The sequence below is a fragment of the Diorhabda sublineata genome, chromosome X (assembly GCF_026230105.1).
Source record: "Diorhabda sublineata isolate icDioSubl1.1 chromosome X, icDioSubl1.1, whole genome shotgun sequence".
Lineage (NCBI taxonomy): Eukaryota > Metazoa > Arthropoda > Insecta > Coleoptera > Chrysomelidae > Diorhabda > Diorhabda sublineata.
In genome coordinates, this window is record NC_079485.1 from 19,162,856 (window position 1) to 19,186,920 (window position 24,065).

At 31.9% G+C, this 24,065-nt stretch overlaps 3 protein-coding genes across 6 annotated transcripts in view; 2 read left to right on the plus strand and 1 right to left on the minus strand.

Annotated features, from left to right (window-relative positions):
• Window positions 1–23,183, plus strand: part of LOC130451505 (single-stranded DNA-binding protein 3) — an 83,061-nt gene extending 59,878 nt beyond the window's left edge. For 2 of the 4 annotated variants that reach the window (XM_056790550.1, XM_056790549.1), the window contains one exon: window positions 5,135–6,699. In XM_056790550.1, the coding sequence (XP_056646528.1) occupies window positions 5,135–5,146 (12 nt within the window). In that variant the 3' untranslated portion in view covers window positions 5,147–6,699. Of the gene's footprint in view, window positions 1–4,885 lie in introns of all 4 variants that reach the window. The other 2 variants (XM_056790548.1, XM_056790547.1) reach the window with 2 other exon arrangements.
• On the minus strand, window positions 8,016–12,371 carry LOC130451039 (tigger transposable element-derived protein 6-like). The gene is made up of 4 exons (XM_056789836.1): window positions 12,282–12,371; window positions 12,038–12,227; window positions 8,319–9,254; window positions 8,016–8,050 (listed from the first exon to the last, which is right to left on the minus strand). Exons 1-4 carry the CDS (start codon window positions 12,369–12,371, stop codon window positions 8,016–8,018), a joined length of 1,251 nt encoding a protein of 416 aa, XP_056645814.1.
• LOC130451040 (uncharacterized) lies at window positions 15,032–15,829 on the plus strand. Its single transcript, XM_056789837.1, has one exon. It carries the CDS (start codon window positions 15,032–15,034, stop codon window positions 15,827–15,829), a length of 798 nt encoding a protein of 265 aa, XP_056645815.1.
• Window positions 23,184–24,065: the final 882 nt, after the last annotated feature.

Sequence of the window (24,065 nt, forward strand, 5' to 3'; positions counted from 1 at the left end):
ACCAAATAAAAGCATATGCTTCTTGTCTTAGACGCAGTATCAAATGGTACCGTAAAATGGCCATCGAAATTCTCTTGGGCTCAATAATCGTAAATGCATTTATTTTGTACAAACGAGTTACAGGCAAAAATATTAGTATAACAGAGTTTAGGGAAGAAATTGTTAAAGATTTGCTTCAAATTACACCAAAGGAAAAGCCCTCTCCAACAGAAAGACATTTTATTGAAGAAGTAGGTACAAGTAATCGTCGTAGATGTGTAGTTTTTACAAAAACTTAACTGAACTGCATGGTAGAAAATATGTAACTTCAAAAGCTCCTCCGTCTCGTTATAAGTGTGTTCAGTGTGATAAGTTTTATTGCATACCTTGTTTCACTTCTGCCCATACTTGTATATTATGAATGGATTTACACTCTCACAAAGTAAAATATTATTGTTAAAAAAATTGAAAAAAACCAATAAAAACGCATATATTCAATACCAGGTATAATATTATGTATTTTAACCTTTGAGGCCAGGCCAATAATTTTTTTTTTCAGTGGGCCGTATAATTTTATCCTTCATAAGATTTCTATTATATTGCGATGCAAACTTGAGCAGCGCGGCCTCAAGTGAAATACTACGTGCGGAGCATATGTGAGTGGCACGGCTCATAGTGTTAAGGGCCATGCGAGTCACACGTGCATCACATGGCGGTCAACGTGTTAACACAATATAGACAATACTAAGAAAATTTACTTGCAATATTAATAATAATGAATTATTCATGAACCCTATCGCCATAATTAAGGTATCGAAAGGAGGTTTATCAACGCCGATAAAGTTCAAGATGCAACCTTCAACAGGGATGGTCATGCTAACCGTATCTTGTGATGCTGAAGGCGTAATTTTAGTAAATTATGTGCAAAGCTCTTAAGGTTTCAATTTTTTTTTTAATTCAATCACACAGTTGCTATACTTTATTTATTGCAATCTAAATTTTCATTTTATCTTACAATCTTAACCGTAGTTCACTCAAATGTCAATATGGCTTTTCAGTTTTAATACATGTAATACTTTTTTCGAAAAATTGTTCTATGTTTCCTTTTTCATCCTCTCTGTATTCTCTTGGTTGTTCTCGAATGCCATGGATTCTGATTAGGTACATCATTTTCCATTCTGGTGACATATCCAACTCATTTCAACTGTTACCTCTATATCTGAATTAAGATTTTTTTTACTTGCATCTTCAGTAATTCCATAAGCAGTAGCTCTTTTTTTGTCTTTGATAAAATTTCTGATTTAAAGTAATTCAGGAATAAATCGTTGCTATTCTAGGATTTCTTTGAGTAGTAGCGTATATATCCGTAACTATAACAAACTAATGAAGAACTCAAAACTACATTTTGCTATACCTATTCTTGGACGTCAGGGTTTATACCTTGATGAAATTTTATGAAACATATCACTTTGTGCGGCATTACCTGAGCATTTCATAGTTTTCATAGAGTTCCCCATGTAAAACAAAAATTTACCGTATTAATATATCTGAATTTATCTGAATAATATGGACAATCTACAGAGTTTTAGATATGTCTCATTTGTATGACCTATTACCCATTTGTAGATTACTTTTCTAGTTTAGCATATGTTGGTTATGTTAGGGGATATATTCTTTGTCGCATTAGGAAGTAGACTATGTTACATGTTCTGCCCACATCTTTTTTTCAAGCTAAATTAGATTAATCCATATTTATCTCACTATTTACACCACCATACTACATATTCGTTAGGTAAACTAAAACTTACTTAACTTAACCTACAGTATGGTGTAAATGAAAGGAATAAATTCGTTATTTCGTAAGCCGGCGACTTTTAGGAAAAATCCCGAAATCCGTCGATTTTTATTTTGGACGTCATCTAAGCGATCGAGATGACGTCATTGTTAAAATTTTTTAATGAAAATGTGGTTGTTGTAATACATTATTTGAAAGGTCTTTTAAATACTCATTCAACTATATTAATATGTCTGAATAATTGATATTTGTATTTGTTTAAAAAATGAATAAATTTTTATTATTACAATATACAATAGTATCATAGTTATATTGTGGATGGCCAAGGGCCGTTGAAGACATAGGCTTTTAGATAGTCCCGTCATGCCCAATAAATGTTGTCATTCATTAAATACAACGAAACATAAATTAGGTGCTCGAATTGTTTATCTATCTAAAATACAATGAGAAAGACGTGCCGCGAATTCTACTCGAACCTTCTCTTTAACTTCCGTAGTTAGTTGTGCAACTTCAATATGTCACCCAATGTGTCTTTGAGTTCAATGATATTTTGTGTTCTATTTTGGTACACTTTACTCTGCAAGTATCCTCTTGAAAAGAAATTAAAAGCAGTCAAATCATGTGACCTAGGCGGTTATTCTATTGTTTGCTCACCGACCTATCCACCGATTTGAAAAGAAGTGGTGCATAGTTTGGAGTCGCTGCAATCATAAATCATTTCTCTTTGAAAACAACCGGATCAATTCTGAGAGCAAGAAATTTCGAAGAAATTCTAAATATCGAGGACCTGTTAAGGTTTCTTGGAACTTATATGATCCAACAAGTCTATTATCTATTATTCCCGCCCAAACAATAACTTTCACTGGGTATTGAGTACGGTATTCTGGAGCCAGTGTGGATTTTTCGTAGGCCTCTACCGATAAGTTTGACAATTGACATGACCGTTTGGTAGAAATGTAGCTTCATCAGAGAAAAGAATCTTTTTGAAAAACATCGGATATCAGTCATTATGTTCCATAATAATTTCACAAAATTCAAATCGTCTATCAAAATCATTTTCCACTAGTTTTTGTACTAACCTAACCTAAATGGTCTATGTATTTGTGTAATGCTACTTGCTGTGAACTGTTATTAGAATTATGGATTATTTGCTAACAGAATATCTAGATTGTTGTTTTCTGATATTAGTTTTTCACTACCTTTAGGTTCTTAGACGTGATCCGTTTCTCTGGATTTTTTCTCAATTTTGCTTACAGTTGATTGTAGAATTGGTTCTTTCTGTATACGTGTTTTTATCTCCACAAACCATTACTATTGGGATTCAATTTTTTGCGTTTCAGTCAGCTTCATGTTGATAGATACAAATACTTTTTGAATTCGTCTACTACAATAATACTATTAATCACTTGACAGAAAGTCAAGTTTGTTCAAGTATCAATATTGATGTTAAGGTAACTACATTTTTAAAAAAGGTAAAAAATAGGTAGATAAGACATTTCATTACCAGAGACGGCCTTTACAAAATTTATTTTTGTGTGTCAATAAATACATCTTAGCAAGACTTAATACATTTTATTAATAAATCTGTTGTAATTTCATCAATAATATTTGTGACAAATTGAAAATCAATTACTGGAAATATTGATATGGTTAAATGAGTATTTAAAAGACCTTTCAAATAATGTATTACAACCCCACATTTCCATTGAAAAATCACGTTCACCTAGATAACGTCAAAAATAAAAAGGTATCCTTAAGAATAGCCCGTATAAAAATAAAAATCGACGGGTTTCAGGATTTTCCCTTAAAGTCGCTGGTTTACAACATAACGAATTTATTAATTTCATTTGCACCATACTGTATATTACGAAAGTTTTAGCTTACTTCTTATTTAAATGTACCAAATCAATTAAAATTAAAATATTATTTTTGTTTCCAATACTATGCAGTACTTCCAGAGAATATATCCATCAAATAAGTTTCACAAACATGGAGTAAATTGTAGATATTTCAACTATACAAAATAAATGAAATGCTGGATGGAATTAAAAATGTGAATTGATTCTGTACCTCCCCTTTTCTCCATATTAGGCACCAGCAAATATCGGCTGTTAGTAGATCGAAAAACTTCTTGCAGAAAACTACTTGGCTTGAATAGAGAAAATGGAGGCTAAAACGAGCCCATATTTTGAGCCAACAAATAAATTGTTTGCTAGCAAAGGTATAGAAATGCTAAAATAATTGTACCTCTGTGACACTTGCATGAATAAAATTGAATTTTATCCAAAAAGTTTCATTCTTCCTATTAGATAACTTATATGTTGAGTTATATTAGACACACTCATTTATTTTTATTTTTTTCATTTTATATGATTCAGTTATAATTCTTGATCTGGGCACAAAGTGAATGTTCCAATTAATTTTTCTGATACATAATGTATATTGTATAATTGCTTAATACTCATCTCAAAATACAGTGATTTTATAATTTTAAACTAATACCGATCTATTTGCTGTAATCTAGTTTAAAATTTGAAAAAAGATTGGCCCTTTTCTCAAGTATTACATTTGAGAGACAGTAATTATTTTAAACATGCACCAAAACCTGAATTTTTTTCAAACTGATATAACTTGGCTATTCTCCTTGAGAATGGTTTGACAAATACAGAAAAACTGGTAGTACCATTTTTATTAAAGTACCGATAGCTTTTCAACTAGTTCAAAAAATGAAAATTTCTAGATAATAAAATGTCTAAAAACCATTGATAATTGAATTACATTTATTACTATAAATGACACAGTTCCAATTTCATTTCAAATATATAGTCCACAATAAAAATCTTACTTGTCAAATGTGTTTTGATTAGACATGAAAGATTTCATAATGAAGATTACATAATTTAATTCAAAATTATCCTGTTTTCTTCATTTTATTTTGCTTAAGTAACTGGCTTAATTGAATGTTTTACCACAGTAAATTGGTAGCATTTTTGGTGTTATAGTATTAGTTGATGGCATTTCTAGATTAGTTTGTATTAGGTAGTAATTTGTGGTGGGACCCCTGTGCTTTGTAGGTTGACACTTACCCACTAAAGGTCGCTTTCCTTGCAGGACCAAACGGAATCAGCTGCTATTTTGAAAATAAAAGAGAGCATGCAAGAGGAGGCCAAGAGGTTTGAGAAAGACTCGGACCATCCTGAGTATTTCATGCAATAAATTGCCTCGCCTCTTTGGCTGGTGGACGCCTGTTTTTTCTACTTAACCTGTACTAACACGGGCGGTGGTGTGCTCAATACTCAGCTCTTCCATGCGCCAGGGCCACCGACTTCACTAGTCATGAGTGTTCTGTTCTGTTTGCAGATATTCCTTTGAGGCTGAGCTGAGATAGAGCAAACCGGCCCCACCCCTGGACTGACCATCATTCGAATACATGTGCATCTCAACGTTATGGTTCTTCAATTTTCCGCCACTTTTGTACACCATAGTCACAAGACATGAAACATTCTAATGTCCACCAGCCTAGGCAAGGTTGGATATAGTCATTAGGGATGCATCTAATATTCGATTTGATGTCCAGTTGGATACCCAGTGCGGATATCGGATGACAATGTATTATAAGTTCAAATTTTTAATTTGTGAGTACTCTGTTCCTTTATAATAGGAGTAACTGATATATGTAAATTTTACTGATGATGATAAAACAAAAAATTCTCTATCATTAAATTTATTATTATATTTCGCAATTTTTCCCAGTCGTATTATTCATTAGCTATATTTTATGAAATATTTTTGGAATTAGTGAAAACTGCATTATAACACAACCAGTTTATAGACCCAATGTATATAATATATGTAATATTTTATAAAAATATTCGTATAAATCATAGATGTACTTATGACTCATTAGATGAATGTATATTATTTGATTGTTGATAGAGTTCAACAAATTATATAAGCTTATCCCTTCAGATATCTCATTTTGCAACGGAATCTACACATGTTTACTAACTAATTTTTAGAGTTTATAAACTCACTTAAAGATCATATTCTGCGTCAATCCAAGCACTTATATATAATGTCTTGTCCGAAAGCTGAAAACATATAAAAACGTTTCCTCATTAATAAGTGTCATTAAATAAAAAATATTGAGTTTTAGATTACTAAAGATTATCATATCTAGACAATTCTAGTTTTTTATATAACCTCTAGAATTCAATAAGATCATAATTTCTCGAGTTTTTTTGGAAATAGTTACTTACCAATTTTCTGTAAATGGGGTTTTAACGATGTAGGAATTTCTGCATTAATTGAATGGAATTAACAGTTCGTTAAAGTTTCAAAATGATTTATGATGATCATCAGGACATTATAGTCAAAATTTTTGCCAGATATGAATATCTAATAAGTCCTCTTATGATACTCCATAGAAAAGTTTATTTATTTAACTAAAATAAAGTATATACATGCAGATAAGGCATCAATGCAGAACTGGAAGAAAGTGCTATCTCTCTGTAAAATGTCAAAGTAAAGTTAGAGACATTTTGCTCGATTAACAAAATTTTACTTCTGTAAGTCAATCGTTTTGAAATGTCTCTAATTGAATATTTCTTAACCAGAAAGAGCGCCACATCTTTGTTGTCATCCGATATCCATTTTCTTACATTAGAAACAGTCTCCCAAATATATACAAATTTTATAAAAAATATTGTGGGTTTGTGTTATTTGCTAAACATTTATTATGTATCGCATTTTCAAAAAAAACAGCAGCGCATTGGAGCATAGTTTATAAATTCTATGGTAAATCAAAAGACATATATGTGTTAACTTATATCTAGTTATTAATTGAAACAATTATACATATATATTATTTTGTTTATGGTTGACTTGGTGTTTGTAATATTCCGGAAATATAATATACATATATATATATATATATATATATATATATATATATATATATATATATATATATATATATATATATATATATATATATATATATATGTCTCTGACGCTAGATTTGAAACATGTTTGAATTATTTATTTTCGAGTTTTTTTTTTAAATAGGAAATGTTAAAATAATTTAGTTGGTAAGTCATTAATTGTTTTACTTATAACAGTGAAATAAATACACATAAACCAGTAAAAAAATGATATCCCAATACGTACAAGATTTATATATATATATATATATATATATATATATATATATATATAATATCACCCTAATTTTTCATTTCTTCATTTGGGTGATTGTTTCCAATATTTATTTTATGTTGTATCCTGATTTAACTGAATAATTGGTTAGCTTCGGGAGTAAAGATGAGATATACAGTTCTTAAAGGTTTTAGATTTTATGTAAGTGAAAATTACTGGAATCATTTATGGATATTGGTGGTTATTTTAGGTATGAGGGCTTATCTCATTTTTGCTACATTACTTATTGTACGATTGTAATTTTATATAAATTTGATAAAGCTCCTATTAAATAGGAACAAGGTTGTTACAATTAATGTAGGAGAAGTATAAAATTTAACAAATAGAATTGTTAAAATCCGGGATACATTTTTAATCACATCCGTAATTTTAAAATCCTTTATGGGGATGTTTATTTCCAATTATCCTATTTATGATACAAATTTTCTTATGAACGCTCCCAAAATTAGAACTTAAGTTTAAAAATTTTCCTATTGCAGTATTTTGGAATTATTTGTGTTGTCCTGCATATTACTTAAGTTTCAATCACTCATAAAACTTTTTTATTATTACTTTAAGAGAAAATCGTTATTTATAAGAAGTTATACACGACTAATAACCATAGAATTTGTTGGCTACATAATAGCGAACAAATAATACTCGTCCTTTTGAAAAAGTAGCCTTATTGAGTAGTAGTAGCCTTGGTTGAGAGAGCAAAATTCCAATCGTGGTATAAGTTTTTTCGGAAAGTAAATTTCGGTTTGACATAAAAAGAAAAAAGCAAATATATGTATTAGTTTTTGACATAGCTTCCTTGATTTTCTAGGCATTTGTAACCTAACCTAACCTCTCTATTTTGTATTGACCACCAGTGACTTCCACAGTTGAAAATATAAATCATTATAGCTAAGGACGAGATTGTGGCTGTACGGAGGATAGTTCCCATCAAAATCGGGTCTTTCCTTGAAAAGCTTATTGCCGTTTTTACGTACATACACTGGATATCGTTTATAACGACCTTCAATGGACCAGGCACATTTGGTCGCTATAGCCGATCGTCGTTATAACCGATCATGACATCTACATTAAGCAAATGTGAAATAGGAATTTTGTTAAATCAATTACACATTGTCAACATAATAATAATAGAATTTTTTATTGATAATGATATAAAACTTAATTTTTTAAAATAATTAACATAAATAAAAGGAAAATCAATTTCGAGCTGAAAAGTAATCGGTAATAACTTTTTGTTTTTTACATTTTTTTAGATAAAACTCGCGCGAAATTTTTTTTTCGATTTCATCAAGTCCAGATTTTATATTCTGAGTACAAAATTGATTGTCACACATCACAAATTTCTTCAAAAGTTGTGCCGCCCTCAATGCGTCGGTTAACGGTGGGATGTCAAGTTGTTGTTCTTCTTCATCCTCTTCTCCATTGTCGGTTTCAATATCGGCGTCAAGTTCATTGATAAGGTCCTCATCACTAATATCTTGTTCCGTGTGGAGACCCTCGTCAATTTTTGCATAGTCTGCTAAGACATCTTTATTTATTAAGGTTGGCAGTTCTAAGGATTCGGACCACGGCAAAAACTCAGGTTCATCCAGTGCGTTAGTTTCGGCTGGTTCTGACGGTTGTTCCTCATTTTGATTTCCCAGCACACCAGAATGTTTGAAACAATTTGTGATTGTTGTCGCAGGTACATCTTCCCAAGCTTGGTGGACCATTATAATAGCATCAAGGATGCTAATTTTTGTTTCCCGATTTTCCTCCACATCTTGAAGAAACCGTAAAACAAGCTGCTTTCTGAAATTGGTTTTAATCTTCTGTATTATCCCTTGGTCCATTGGCTGGAGAACGGACGTTGTGTTAGGTGGTAAAAATACAACCTTTATAAATTCAAAATCTCTCAAATTAATATGAGAAGGGCAATTATCGATGAGTAGCAAAATCTTTCTGCGCTTTTTCTTCAATTCCTTGTCCCAGTCTAAAAGGAATTTATTGAACAGATCGGTTGTCATCCAGGCTTTCTGGTTATTGTAATAATCGACTGGCAAATTTTTTACATTTTTGAAGCAATGCGGGTTCTTAGACTTTCCTATCACGAAATGCTTACGTTTTTCTGATCCACTCATGTTTGCAGCAACTAAAACAGTTATCCTTTCTTTCGAAAGTTTCCCGTTTGAACATTTTTCTCCTTTGAAGTGAAGGGTACGGTCAGGCGTAAGTTTATAAAATAAACCTGTCTCATCAGCGTTGAATACGTCACTATCACTGTAGCCTTCTCGAATAGTAGGCCAAACTTTGGATAGCCAATCATCAGATGTTGCCTATGGGACTCCCGCGGCTTCCCCACTAAGTTTTTTAAAAACAATGGCATGCCTAACGCAAAACCGTTGGACCCAACTTCTGGAAATAATTTCTTCCGATTCCCTGGAACTACGGGGGATAGATTTTAAAAAATCATTCGCTTTTGCTAGCAGAATTGGGCCAGAGATCGGAATATTACGACTGCGTTGGATTTTGAACCATTTCAAAAGTAACTGATCCACATTCTCGTTAGTGGAATTACGGAGTGTCTTTTTTTTTAATGAATCCCCTTTTTGAACAATGTCTTTTATCTCATCTCTTTTTTTCCAAATGGATGATATTGTAGAGTGACTCACCTTTAATTCTTTTGCTAGGCTGACGTTCGTTTCTCCATTCTCTAGACGGCAGCAAATGAGATATTTCTCCTCCAACGTAAAAGTTTTTCTTTTAAACATGATGTTCGCAAGTTACCACACAGAGTTGAATGTTAAAGTTAAACTACATAAGCAAAGAGTGAACAGTCAGAAAAGTCCCCACCACTTCAAAACCCGATCGAAAAAGGTTTCCTAGAAAAATTAGGGATTTTTGTACGCAATTTTCTCCTTATGAATTACTGGTAAACACCCAGAAAAGTCCTCACCAGTTTAAAACCTGATTTTCTATCAAAAGGGGTTTCCTAGAAAAATAAAGGCTTTTGTAGACAATGTCTCCTTATGAATTACAGGAACGGCGTCGCTAAAACCGATCTTTTAATTTGGTGTGTCTTACCAAAATGAGTTGTTATAACCGATCAGTCGTTATAACCGAGGTCGTTATTTCCGATCAAAAATGCGTTGCTAAGGCTTGTAGAATCACGGGTCCGGAAAATATGGTCGCTATAACCGATACGTCGTTATAACCGATGTTGTTATAAACGATATCCAGTGTATTATTAATTTGTCGATGAATTTCATTTGGTTTGACGGTTCTCGCATTCAAAAAAGTTATTACCGATTCAATTCTACAAGCAGTAGGTTTATGAACGAGCGTACAATACACAACAACTTCATAATTATCATGATCGTACCGCTACCGCGGAGTATAATGGAAATGGAACTTCACGAATTCACCGTATATTATTCCCTTGCTTGTGAAGTGTGTATGAAACGCAGATACTGCTTATTTATTTACCACTATATATGTACTTCTGATATAGATTTCCACCCCTTTTCACCAATGTTTTTAACCCAGTTCTTCACTGTCGACCAACTTCCGCAGTTTATTAAAATTTTAAATAGTTGCATTAGTGTGAATTTATTTACTATTTTTGTAACTATTGATTAACCAACATTCCTTTGTGATTATTAAAAATGATTATGGGTTTTATAGTTGCCTCCAACAACTTCGTCTTCACTTGGTAATAACGATATTTTTTTTATTTATTTATATTTATGTATTTTATATGATAAATTTTTATAATTTACCATCCCAAGTAGTACTTATAATTATGGACAACATTTTATGAGAAACAACTTTTTTCCTGAAATTAATAATAACAAATTTTGGGTTTTTACATACATCTCTGTGCAATTAGAAAGAAGTTCCTATTTTGGGTGCTTATCTCTTTTGAAATGAAGACCTTTTAATATAACTCTATATTTATTAATTCTTCTATCCTGGATATGTTCCAAATTTTACAATATTTAATTTTATATGATTTTTATTTTCCCAGTGTTTTAAAAGTATTGTGTACAAAGAGGATTTATTGTCAGAAATGGTACCATAAATGATTTCAATATTCTTGTTCTAAAGAATTGAATAACATTTTATTATATTTAAAGTTGAAATCACAAATATGAGCCGCTTAGTGCACACATTGATTAACTCCATAAAACGAAAAGTTGACTAACGCGATGATGTAATTGTTTTCAAAAAATTCCTCTGATAATATGAATTCAACTATATAATGTAGAATCTGTAATTGCAGATATAGCTTTCATCTAACGGTATATAAAATTAATAAGAAAAAATAGCCAACAAACAATCGTCAGTAATGTTACAGTTTTTATGTGACTGGTGGCAACTGAAAAAAGTAATGAAGTTAAATTTTATCTTTACATTTTAGAGTTTTTTATTACAGAAAAAGTTAGTTATTATACATTTTTATCACAGCTTTTCCATAAAAATGAATGTTGGCAGTTCGGTTATAATATATTTTTTTTAATTAATTCATAGCAGCTTTATGTTAGCGGCATTATTGTTTGGGATGATTCAGCAATAATATAAATAATGTCTTCATCAGCTGTATGCGAGGATTCGTCATTTCTATTTGTTGACAAGTTGTTATAGTAATTGTGTTTAACAGGATGAATGAATTTTAGTAGGTCCATCATGTCTTTCCATTTCTCCTTTGTCACAGTTCTACCTTCAGGATATAATAAAGGCTGATCTATATTTTTTAAACTTTGCGATCTACCCACTAAAGATTTTCTTTTATTAACCCATTAACGCCGAGAATAAAAAAATTTGTTTTTCATTTTTTTTCCCAAAAAATATTAGATTTCATAATTTTGGGACTAAAAAAATATCAACATTAATATTGTCCCTCTAGAAGTAATTGTACAAAAGGCCGTACCCATATGGGACCGCTAGGCGCTTTCCGTAAATTTTTATATTAAATTCAAAATTCTTTAAAAAAAGTTCAACTCTTATTTATTCATTTATTTTACATGAAAAATTCTAAAACACTCTAACATAGCCCCACATCACATTTACTGCACATTTTTGTTCCTTTGCTCGAACAACCAGTACTGGCACACCTTCTTCTTTTGCCTCCAGGAACATGTTGGATATAATGGTGTAAGCCATCATATCTCACGTCGCTACCAACTCTTGAGTCGCTTGCAGCTGCCGTGGCTACTTTTCCTATGGATTTCGGTGGTTTCTTATATTTTGTAAGATATGTCTGTAAAAATCAAATTTTATCATGATATTTTCTAAAAGACTAAGACAGATCTACCTGCACTATACTTCTAAAATCGAGTTGGCTGATGTTTCTCCCAGTTTTTCTGTACAGCGTCCATGCGTTCTGTATTGTAACATCCACCATATAAGTAAAGATGGGCCAGTACCACTTCTTTCCACGGAGCCGATGCGGTAACTGAAATTAGTATGAAGTCGATTCTAAGTTTTATCCATCAAATCGGTTCCACCCATATTTTTGTTGTATTGTAGAGCAAGGTCTGGTCTAGATACATATATGTTTTTTCGATCTTTCCTAGAAAATCTTTCGACAGATTTTATTGGTGCCACACAGAAATTAGTGCTGACCAATGTAACAACGCTGTTGTCCATCCACCTTATGTATAAAATCCCGCATGTTCTTTCCAAAGCGGAGTTAATAGCGCCTCTAGCTCTTTTTGAAAATGTCTTCTTGTCTTCAATTGGACAGTCTCGTGGAATTCTATTTTCCCTAATTGTTCCCGTTCCACTATAGCCGTTGTTCTTCAAAGTATTCAAAAGATTGGTACCAGAAAAAAGATTGTCGAAAAAAAAATTATAACGACGAAATTTTCTCTCGCCTAATTCGTCAATCATTAGAACAAGTGGTGCTGCAGCTTTGCCAAAGAGTTCTTCGTACTTTTTAATGGCTCTTGGATTCTTTCCTTGATAAATTTCGAAATTTATCAGGTAACCACTAGGTGTGTTGAGGCTCTTATAAATTGTTTGCACCCGTGCGGGCCGTAGTACTTTATCATTGACTCGTCGTAACAAAGATTTTGCTCTGGTACAAAATGTTGAATAAATTTTTGTTTTAAAGCGTCTGTCAATAAACCTAACTTATACATTTTGTCTATAGTATTATTATCTGCGAAATGTATAAAACGACAAATTTGCAAAAATCTGTCCCTCCGCAAACAAGCTCGTTCCTCATATCTTTGGCTGTTTTCCAATAGCTTCTCTTTTGGAAGGTAAAGGATTATATCCACTGATTATAAGAATTCCAATGAAAACTTTAAATTCTTCAATAGAGATATTTGGATCAGGATTGGTTTTTGAAAAGGGAGTAATTTTTTGTTTGAAGTTCTATTGCTGCTAGCGACTCATTTGAGAAAAAGAGCTCAAACATTTCAACGCAAGTCAAAGAAGTGTATGCACTGTAGTCACCTGGTAAAAATTCTTCTGAAGAAGGTGTCAAATCTCCAATAGTAAATTCAAAATTTGTTGGGCGCGGGGTCAGAGCAATATTATCAGGAAAATCGGGACTTGAGCTAGTGCTGGGTTTTTGAAAATCGGTTGCTTCTGCTGCAGGAAAATTCTCCTTAGTACCTCCAATTCTCGTATTATCCGCAAGAACAATTTCTGCACCAGCATTTAGTTGTCTCCTATTAAGATTGTCAATAAGACCACCTTCATCTTCATTTCCCGAATCTTCGTCAGATAATACATTGGATTCGGGAGGTTCTATGTAAACTGCGGAAACTACTTCGGCTATCAGACTCATTATAAGCAATGTATAATGCCTCTTTCAATGTAATTCCACTAAAAGAAGAAGAAAATATGTTTTGAATCATTTTGTCTTGCAAAACGCCTATGGGACCACTCACGTTTACAACTAATTTAAAAAAAAATTGGAAAAGAAATTTACTAAATATGGTGCCGCTAGGTGCTAATGGGGCTAAGGGCTTGAAATTCTGTATCTTCACTCTAGTCACATTTAAATTGTATGAAATAGCGTTTGGACCTTTCTAACTTTATCCAGCGTATTTTAAGCCAATAATTAATAATTATAAATAAAATATATTTAATTTTTTTAAACAATACCAGCTTCGAGAAAAAATTGTATTCTTGGAAGTAATACATCACGCCGAGAACGTGGATTCGGTGTGGAAGTTAAATTTTATAAATTTCCTGAGAGCGTGTTAGGAGCCTCATGGAAAATATTAAAACGTAAACAGTGGATGAATGCAGTGAAAAATTACGTGTAAGTACAATATTAATTATAATTTATAAAAACGAACTGCACCATTCAGTAAAATTATAACCTTTAAATACGACGTATGTAAAAATTGATCATTTTTAATTGATGAAATTTCAAATATTAGTGCCATTTATCTTATAGTCATGACTTAACCTTTTAATAATTCTTTTCTTTGATTTCAGAGAAAATCCAAAAGACTGAGTACCAAATAAATATACGAGAATTTGTAGTACCCATTTTGTAAATAATGAAAAATCGGAGCATCCTTTTCACCTATCTTATGTTCTTTCGATTTTTCCTGAACGTGAAAATATAAAAAGAAATATTCAATCCTTAGAACGTTTCCAACAAGTCAGGAATCGTGAAACAAACACAATTCACATCAATAAATATATTGTGAGTGAAAAAAAAAAGAAATAACATAAACATTGAAAATACGATAGACACAGTAATGGAGCAAGGTAATGAAGAACATACAAGTAGTGTTGAGGAACATCCGATTGATATTCATGTTGAAACTGTTACGGTGAAGCCTGTGCAACGGAGCATAAGCTGTCAAACAGAAATAGTCACACATATTTTTTTGCAATCTTAACTATTTTAACGATTTAAACACTGCAGCAGTACAGGTAAATATTCCAATAAAAAAAACACAAAATAAATTTTGTGAAGCTAAAATACCAATTATAAAAAATGCTAAAGATTCGAGTTGTGATCCAATAAATATAGACCTTAGTAAATCTTGTCAAGGTTTTCATGAACTCTCTTCAATTACTACCGACGAAGCAATGAGCAGTTTAACAGGTGTGACATTAGCAATTTTTTCATGGCCTTTAACTATGTTACCAGACTGTAAAGCCTCTAAAGTAGACAAAAAAACTAGTTTCCTGATAACATTAGTCAAATTGAAGACGGGTTTATCATTTACTGCATTGGCAGTAATTTTCAATATTCATAGAACAACTGCACATAGGATATTTGTGAAACACATACAGCAGTTAAATATTTTGCTACAGAATTTCATCGTTTGGCCATCAAAATCAACAATACGTGCATCTCTACCTGAATCTTTTAAGCGGCATTACCCAGATACGCGTGTGATAATTGATTGTACTGAAGTTTACACTGAAGTACCACCAGAAGTTAATCAAAAAGTATTAATGTATTCTGAATATAAACATCATCATACTGTCAAGTTTATGGTGGGTTATGCACCAGATGGATTTATAACTTATGTTTCCAAATGTTATGGTGGCCGTGCTGGTGATTGCTTCATTACAAGCGATTGTGGTTTGGTTGATTTAATTGAACCCGGTGACGTTGTTCTTGCTGACAAAGGATTTCCCCAAATTAAAACTCAAGTCGAAAACAAAAATGCTATTTTTATTATGCCTCATTTTGGCCACAAAGATCAATTCACCCCTGAAGAAGTTGACGAAACATACAACATTGCTTCTGTGAGGATACATATAGAACGAGTAAATCAACGAATTAAGGACTTTAGAATTCTGTCAAAAGTACCTAATTCATTATTTCTTCATATTGATGAAATTGTTTTTATTATTTGTGCTTTGGTAAATGTATAGAAGCCATTGTTTAAAGAAAAAGAAGTTGACAAATAAGCCTTTTTCAAATAATTGTAAAAACTGAATTAAATTTCTAATTATATAAAATAAAAACAAATTAATTTTAACTTTAAATTCTCAGTCTTAGAAATAACAACTACAATAACATTTTTTCAATACTGCACATTTGGTCGATTGCAAAATTATTTTTAAGTCATTTTATAATTTATATCTAAAAAGTAATGCACTAATGATAATCATAAATGTATTGTTACTTAGTTAAGTCTTTGGCGTATAATTTTTGTATGTATTGGATAAAATAAAACTTTTTAAGATGAGGTATTAAGTTATTCAACAATTGATTGTTGAACGGTAAGTAACACACTACCTTTTGGCGAGTACACGTACAGATCACAAAACTTTATATTAGTCACATATATCTGCAGGTGGACCTGAATGTTAATTAAATGTGTTGTACTCAAATGTAATCCATTTTCATCAACTTTTAGATATGGAACATTTGACTGGCTTAAACCAGCATCCCAAACAGGAATATCGCGGCAAGTATATGGACATTTAATTTCTATGAGCCGCTTTTGCCATACTTCATTCCCATAAACGAGGATTGCGTCCGGAGAACAGCTTAGCCACGGTTGTTGCAGACTAATTATTACACCAACTTTAACAATCTCTCACTTTGGATCAACTAACTGTTTATATTCTTTCAATGGAAAATCCTCATTGTTTTTTCCGTACGTCATCGCTGCATTTTTTGTTAGTTTTGGGTATAATATATCTGCCACAACTTTTTCAATATTAAAACGTTGACGTTTCAACCTGTATCCATAACTTCTTGACTAAATATTACATTACAATTTTGCAATATAAATATATCATTTACTACTTTTTTCGCCTTCTCCTGGAGGACTTCTTTAGCCTTAGTTTGTATTATTTGTAACATTGATTCTGCTGGTGTTATTACAATATCTTCTTTCTCTTCAAGCTCTAAGATTTTTAGAAGCGGTGTATTTTCCAAAGATTCCGGCATACTTGCTACTGTAAGTTTGATAGGTTTCAACTTAGTCATTTCAGCAGACAAAACTGGGGGAGGAAAGAGTTTGGACATCCTTTCACCTTTGTCGTATCCTAGTAATTGCTTTTGAGTAGGCTTACCCCATTGCTGAGAATGACTCCTTTTCGATGACGATGTTTCGGGAGAATTAACGTAATGAATTAACGCACATATATGCTTACACTTGCCTCTAAGACCAGCTTTACAGGTGCAAACAGCGTTACTAACGTGTCGGTTTGTATCAACCTGAAAATAATAATTCTATAATTTTTCTTATAAATTAATAGAAAAATTTCGCAGTTTTATAATTTAAGTGCAATAAATAATTTTTTATTTTACTTTTATACTTACAGAAATTGTCACTTTATAAAGATTTGATACACTTGTCTGTGGTACAACTTTACCGGTTATGACAGTTCTAATTTTACACATGCTTTGATTTGAATAATTTTTTGCCTTTTTCATCGTTCTCGCCATGTATTATATTATTAACTACAGGTTGAAATCCATATTTTATAATTTTTTCCATTGTTATAACTTTTTTTAATGTTATCAAATATTTGTTTTGATCCCACTACGTTCACCAATGAAACACCAGAGAGCGCTCACTCCGACACTAGTGCTGCCTCTATATTTCACGCACGATCCCTATTTACTGGAAGCTCTGTGACAGTTATTTTCCTGTTAATGATAGACTAAAGGTTTCGTTGACAAAAAATTTTGGTGAGTCATTTGGATTAGATGAAATGGCGCTTTCTTTTTACATGTTTTGATTATATGGTACAAATCATCTGGTGAAAAAATATTTTGATTTTTTTTCGCACATGACTCAATAATGGCAAAATCTGAGTCATTGGACAAATAGCTGTGTCCACTTACCAAAAATTTCATGTCAATTAACTTAAGACAACTTAAGACGGTTTTAATATTTCTGTTTTGCCCGGTAGGGGAGGGTGGGGCAAGTTGACGACCTTAAGGGAAATGACGTATAAATAATTGGGAAAATTATACTATTTATTTTAATTAGGGGAAATTAAACACCTTAATGTGCTAAGAATCAAACATATATTTCAAAAATTAAATCAAAATGCGCATATAAAATTGTAGAACATAACAAAAAAAAGTATAATTTCTTACAACTTGCCCCATAGTGGGGTAACATGACGAACATATAGGGGCAAGACAATTAATTATTACAGAAGTCACAAATAAATTCAATTTCCCCATCAAATTGACTACATAACTCATGCCACCACTTTTTACATTTACTACACATTATCCAGTCGTCAATAGGGGGATCTTATATTGTTCCATACATCCAGGGCAGAAAATCTTAGACTCTGGTTCTACCGTTTTTGATGTTTTCGCACTATCCATAAAAACCGAACGCTTAACTTGTTTCTTTTCTTTAATATTTTTGACCAATTGTCTGTAGTTTTCTTCGAGCTCCTCTTTATTGGGAGTGTTATATTATTATGTATTATGTTGTCAAAATACCACTTTTTCTTTCTCTGGGCACTCCAGATGGACCAGCTATGGCTTCTACGATAGTTTCTTTTACCATTGTTGATGTGTTTTCTTTCTGTGATTCACTGCTTCCATCCTCAAATCCTATAATACACAGTCTAATTTTTTTTGTTAATAAGGGCTCATTATCGCTTGAGTCATCGGCATGATTTTCAGGAATTTGGCGTTCACTGAAATTGGAAGTTGCAAAATCAACATCAGTAAAGACTTGAGGGTTGAATGGCTCTATTCCACACTTTTCAAAACTGTTTACTGCTGTCCCAACTCTGGCTGCTTTTAAATAGGCCACACCAAACAATTTAGCTACCTCTTTATCTGTTATTGCTTTTCCTGGATTGTTGAACCATAAAATTCTCACAAGCTTGACTATAATAGGTTTTCATAGGGCCAAAAAAACTCACATCTAATGGTTGGAGTCGGTGAGTTGAGTGGGGTGGAAAGCTCACCATTATAATGCCGTTCTCTCTGCACAAATTTACCGCTTGAAGTGATCGATGAGAGGCATGATTGTCAAGTAACAGTAAAACTGGACTTGCTGGTGAAGGGTTTGCATACTTAATAAAATGGTGAAGACATAAAATAAAAGTTTCATTTGTCATCCACCCGCTTTGTTGGGCAATCCCGTCGCTGTTGGGAGGACTACCGTTCAGCAATTCCGGCCTCATTCTCACTCTTGGGAAGATAAACCAAGGTGGAAGATATGATCCTTGAGCATTTAAGCAACAAACTATTGTTATATTTTTACCACGTTCGGCGCTGGCAACTTTTGCTACTCTTCGGCAGCCGGTAGGAGACAAAATTTTTGGTTGTTTGGTTGGAACCGTTGAAAACCCGCTTTCATCAGCGTTGTAAATTTTGTCCGGGGAAAAATTGTATTTAAGTCTAACTTCTCTCAGCAAGTCGAAAAACCTGGTTACTTCCACTCTATTGAAGCTCATTAGTCGGCCTAAAGATGTTGACTCGGGACTTCTAAGACTTAAATTGTGTCTTTTCATAAATGAAATTAGCCAATCTTTACCGGCTAATTTAAGATCATTGTTAAACTGGTGCTTGATATTATTTACTTCCGCAAATTCGTAAGCTAGTTTTCGACATTCTTTTGATGTGAGACCAAATGCCGTCACATTAAATTCCTTTAAATAGTTAGCCAATTCGCGTTCTTGTTCATTACTAAATGTTCTTTTAAACCGACCACCAGATGTTGGAAGATCTTCCACATTATTTTGTTTCTTAACAAATCTTCTTAAGGTTGCTTCTGGAATACCATATTGGATACTTGCAATATTGACGGATTGATTGTCATGTTGGACATCATGTAATGCTGCGATTAGGCTGTCTTCTGACCAACTGCGCCGCTCAGTTTTTCTAATGTAGGTTCTCACCATCTGAAAAGAGCAAAACATTTTAAATATTACAATATTACATATTATGTACATATTAGGGGGCAAGTTGACGAATTCGTCATCTTGCCCGCGCCAACTTGCCCCTTTATAACCTAAAAGTTATTTTAGGAAACAAAACAAAACACAAACACATATTATGTTTTATATATTGAAAGGTTTACACCTTACGGCCTATAAATACGATATAAGTATGTATCTAAATGAACTTACCTTTCTTTTTGTTGCTAAACCTTATTTAAACTACGAAATATTAGAACCACAATAGCGTAATTTGTCAACATGCTCTTAAGCGCCAACGAACAATACTGACAGATTCAGCTTGGAAATATTACAAGGGCGCCGGGTTATAGACCTTCTGCACCCATGGTTAAAATTTAAAATATTTTTTCTTAGGAGATAAACGGAATTCGTCATCTTACCCCGTCCGTTAACTTGCCCCACTCTCCCCTACACAAATCCGAATATGTTTTTATTTTTTCGAAGTTTGCAGCGTAAGTCTTTATGTACTTTATTAGACAAGATGAAATTTCTTTAGATCCACGAAATCTTTCAGTTTCTGGCCAAACAAACATGTGGTTTATATTTTTATTGAATTCATGACATCCAAAATTATAAACATATAAATTTCGCTTATAATAAGCTACGGATGTGGTCAACTTGGGAAAAGCTAAAGCTTTTCGATAAACGCCTTCTTGGATCAGACTTTCTGTTGATAAATTGTATTGAAGAATCATCACTGCTTTCCTCACTCACATTATTATTCTCACTCATATTGATTATAACGGTATAATATTTATTTCTTAGAAACAATATGGGAGTGATGTTGAAAAGACTAAGAAGTACACAATAACATTCAGCATGCGGGATCACTGCTATACTAACTACAGTTTGCATTGTGCTTCTTTTGATTTGTTTATCGATGCTATTATATTACGAATATTATTGAGAGAGAGAGAGAGAGAGAGCATTTTCGGCTGTTTAAAAACAAATAAGCGTCGATGCACGGCCATAACAGATACGGCGTTACTGAAACGATTTACATTAGAGTATGGAGTTAATCGAAATGGCTTCTGAAATAAATTACTTACTATTCAATGGCCAAAAAAATTTGCCATTTAACGGTGCTAATCTTTATTATTCAGAAAAGTTATTATAAATATAAAAAGTTATGACTATACCAAGGGCTTTGGCACTTAAATTTAAGATTTTTCTAAAAGTGGAGTTAATCGGTGTGTGCACTCAGCGGCTCATATGTTACTTTTTGTGAACCTTGAAAACTGTCTCAACTCAGGAGTTTATTATATTTTCACCGCTTGCTTAAAAATTACTGGTCAAAATATCATTTTGTATATAACTTTATTCGGTATTTCTAGTTTTTTAGATGCTTTACAAAATGGATAAAATGGACACAAATATAAAATGTAGGTAATGATGCCCAAGCAAGTACTTAATTCCAATTAACAATCTTTTCAAGATGTTATACTAAACTTGCATAACAATAAATAATTAATGTTTTTCAGATGATTATATACATAATAGGTTTTGGTCCATATTTCGTCATCGTGTGATATATACTTCGCAGTGGTATTAATATTCTTCATATACGTGGCAAAATTATAAGGAAAATATTTCCTTAGAATTGAACATGCCAGTATTCGATGTAGTTTTATTATATTAGGAGAACAAACCTAGTACCGTTCAAGTTGCAACATAGAAAAAAAGCTTAGTTAATCTGTGATAAATTTTAATACTAACGTTAAATTGGCTTTGATTTAACTAATAATTCAAATTATCCCTACTGAATGAGTTTCTATGAGCATAAAAAGTTATATTTTTGTATTGACACAGTGGTATTTTGTAACTTGGATATCAGATTTAAAAGATGGGAATGGGGTGAACCCTATTGATTATCTGTATATTAACCTATTAAGGGAAAAAGTCACATAATGTCAATCATGGGAGTGAATCCTTCTGAGTGCACTTATTCTAAGAAACAATAAGTGTTCAAAATTTCATATTCTATACATATTTCTCAACTTACTATCATGAAATTCAGTGGGATTTTTTACTATTTAGTAAATGATTTAAAAATAATTTCGAATTATTTAACATAAATCCATGATTTATGATTTATAATTTTATAAAAGTATATTTTTTCTATTCTCAAAATAATGTAGTATTGCTGTTTTAGGATTTTTTTTTATAATTATATTTCATTCATTACACTTATATATTATTTTATGTCAAGTTCTTAGATAATATTTAGAAACTACATTCCTCATATTCTCTAATTTGGCAACTAACTCTCTAAATATTCACTTAGTTCCCATGTTTCAGTTACATTTATGAGAGTATTCTCAAAAATTAAATGTATTTTCGGATTTCACACATCTAAATATACACTTAGCTCCCAATTTTCGTCTAAAACACTATCTATATAACTATATGACAACTGTTAACGCTATTTAATCATCCAAATTCAATTACTTCTAAGATATATTATTTACAAGAACTAAGAATTTGCAGGATAAATTTCAGTAATATTTATATTGAACAGCTTTAATACACTTAATTGCCACTTATATACAAACTCTAAAAAGTACACCATAACGTTATATGGATCTTAATAAAAATAATTGTTCATTCTTCATTTGATAAGATTGAGTGTTGGGTATATTTAAATAATTGGTACATCACAAAATCAAAGTTTTATTTTGTACAATCCAATATGGTCTAAAATACCAATTTTAATCTCCACAAAATTCCATTTTTTTTTATTTTCAATATTAGATTGATAGAACTGCTTCCTATCTCCCATTTCATTTTCACCTTTTGTGTAAATGCAATAGATGCAAATGCAAACAGGAGTTCACTCACCTCTCCCTCCTGCAACTCAGTGAAAAGATCTTACGTATTTTCTTAATGATTTGTGTTGAGATGTTGTAGTATTAGATCTTTATCTTAAGATTTATAATTTAATTATTTTGAATATATTAAAAATATACCACCTAGTGTATTTTAAATATATTGAAAATGTACAACCTGGTGTAGCTTGTACTGAGTAAACCACTATAACATCTCAACTAATACATATTTTTGTTATCAATTTTTTCTACCATCAACCTGATAATTCCACTATTTATTTCCTACTTAATTTTATTTCACGATCTTGGTCCTTTATTAGCATAAGAAAAATCTTATTTATAAAATTTTCTTTTAAAAATATATACTTAAATCAGTTGTTAGACTATTAATTTGATGAATGTGTGTATGAATGTGCAGATTGACATGTGATAAGAAATTTTTTGTGAAAATGTATGGATTCAATTACATTGTTTTCTTTTTTGTATGGATAATAAAATTCAAAGTTTCATTGTGTTTTTCATTGATATTCTCTTTATTACCTTAATTACTTTTAAACTCCATTTTTGTTTAGATCTGTTACATAAACAACCGTAGCAAAACAATATTAATTAAACCAAATTTTCTAGCAAATACTTAACCGACATATATGAAGAAGAGTTACATCTAAATATATTTAGATCTTTTCTTTTTAGAGGTGCAACGTATACAGGAAGATTGCGTGTAACTCCAGTATCAAAACTATCATTGAAAGCATTCATTTTCGAAATTTGTCGCAGCCTCTTACAAGGTTTTTCAAAATTGTTTGTAAAACATTTTTGCTACGTTGGAATAAAGTGGACGTTGTGTCTCAATGAGTGAAAGCATTTAAGAACAGAATATAGTGTTCGCACTATAAAGTAATACTGTTTCCAAGCACTTAGAAGAGTAGTCTTTTGCCGTTCGATGGTTATTGAAAATAAATTTCTTGATGTATTGATAATACTGCATTCATTAAAACTAAAGCATCCACATCCTCGGGCACTACAACAATGTATTCGGTTCGCAAAATAATCGCGGTTTTAATTATCAATCTATTGGCGTTATCTGCTTGGCAAGAAAATATTCTATTTTCTAAGATTGTTTCCCGGAGCTACGTTCGCTAAAAATTTATCTTACCTTATTTTAAATGGCATGGTCTTATCAAATATGTTATTATCTGACTTCTCTTTACTACGAGGCGTTCTTTCCATCGATTTTGTGGTGTTTTTTTCTATGGCCATCAATTACGGCATTGTCATACGACATAAATAATTGTTATTCAAATATCTGACAGAGTGTTCAGAAATAGTGCCGAAATTTTCATTCGGTTGCCACTTGCAACGGTATAGTAACATTCCTCCATCAATTGTAT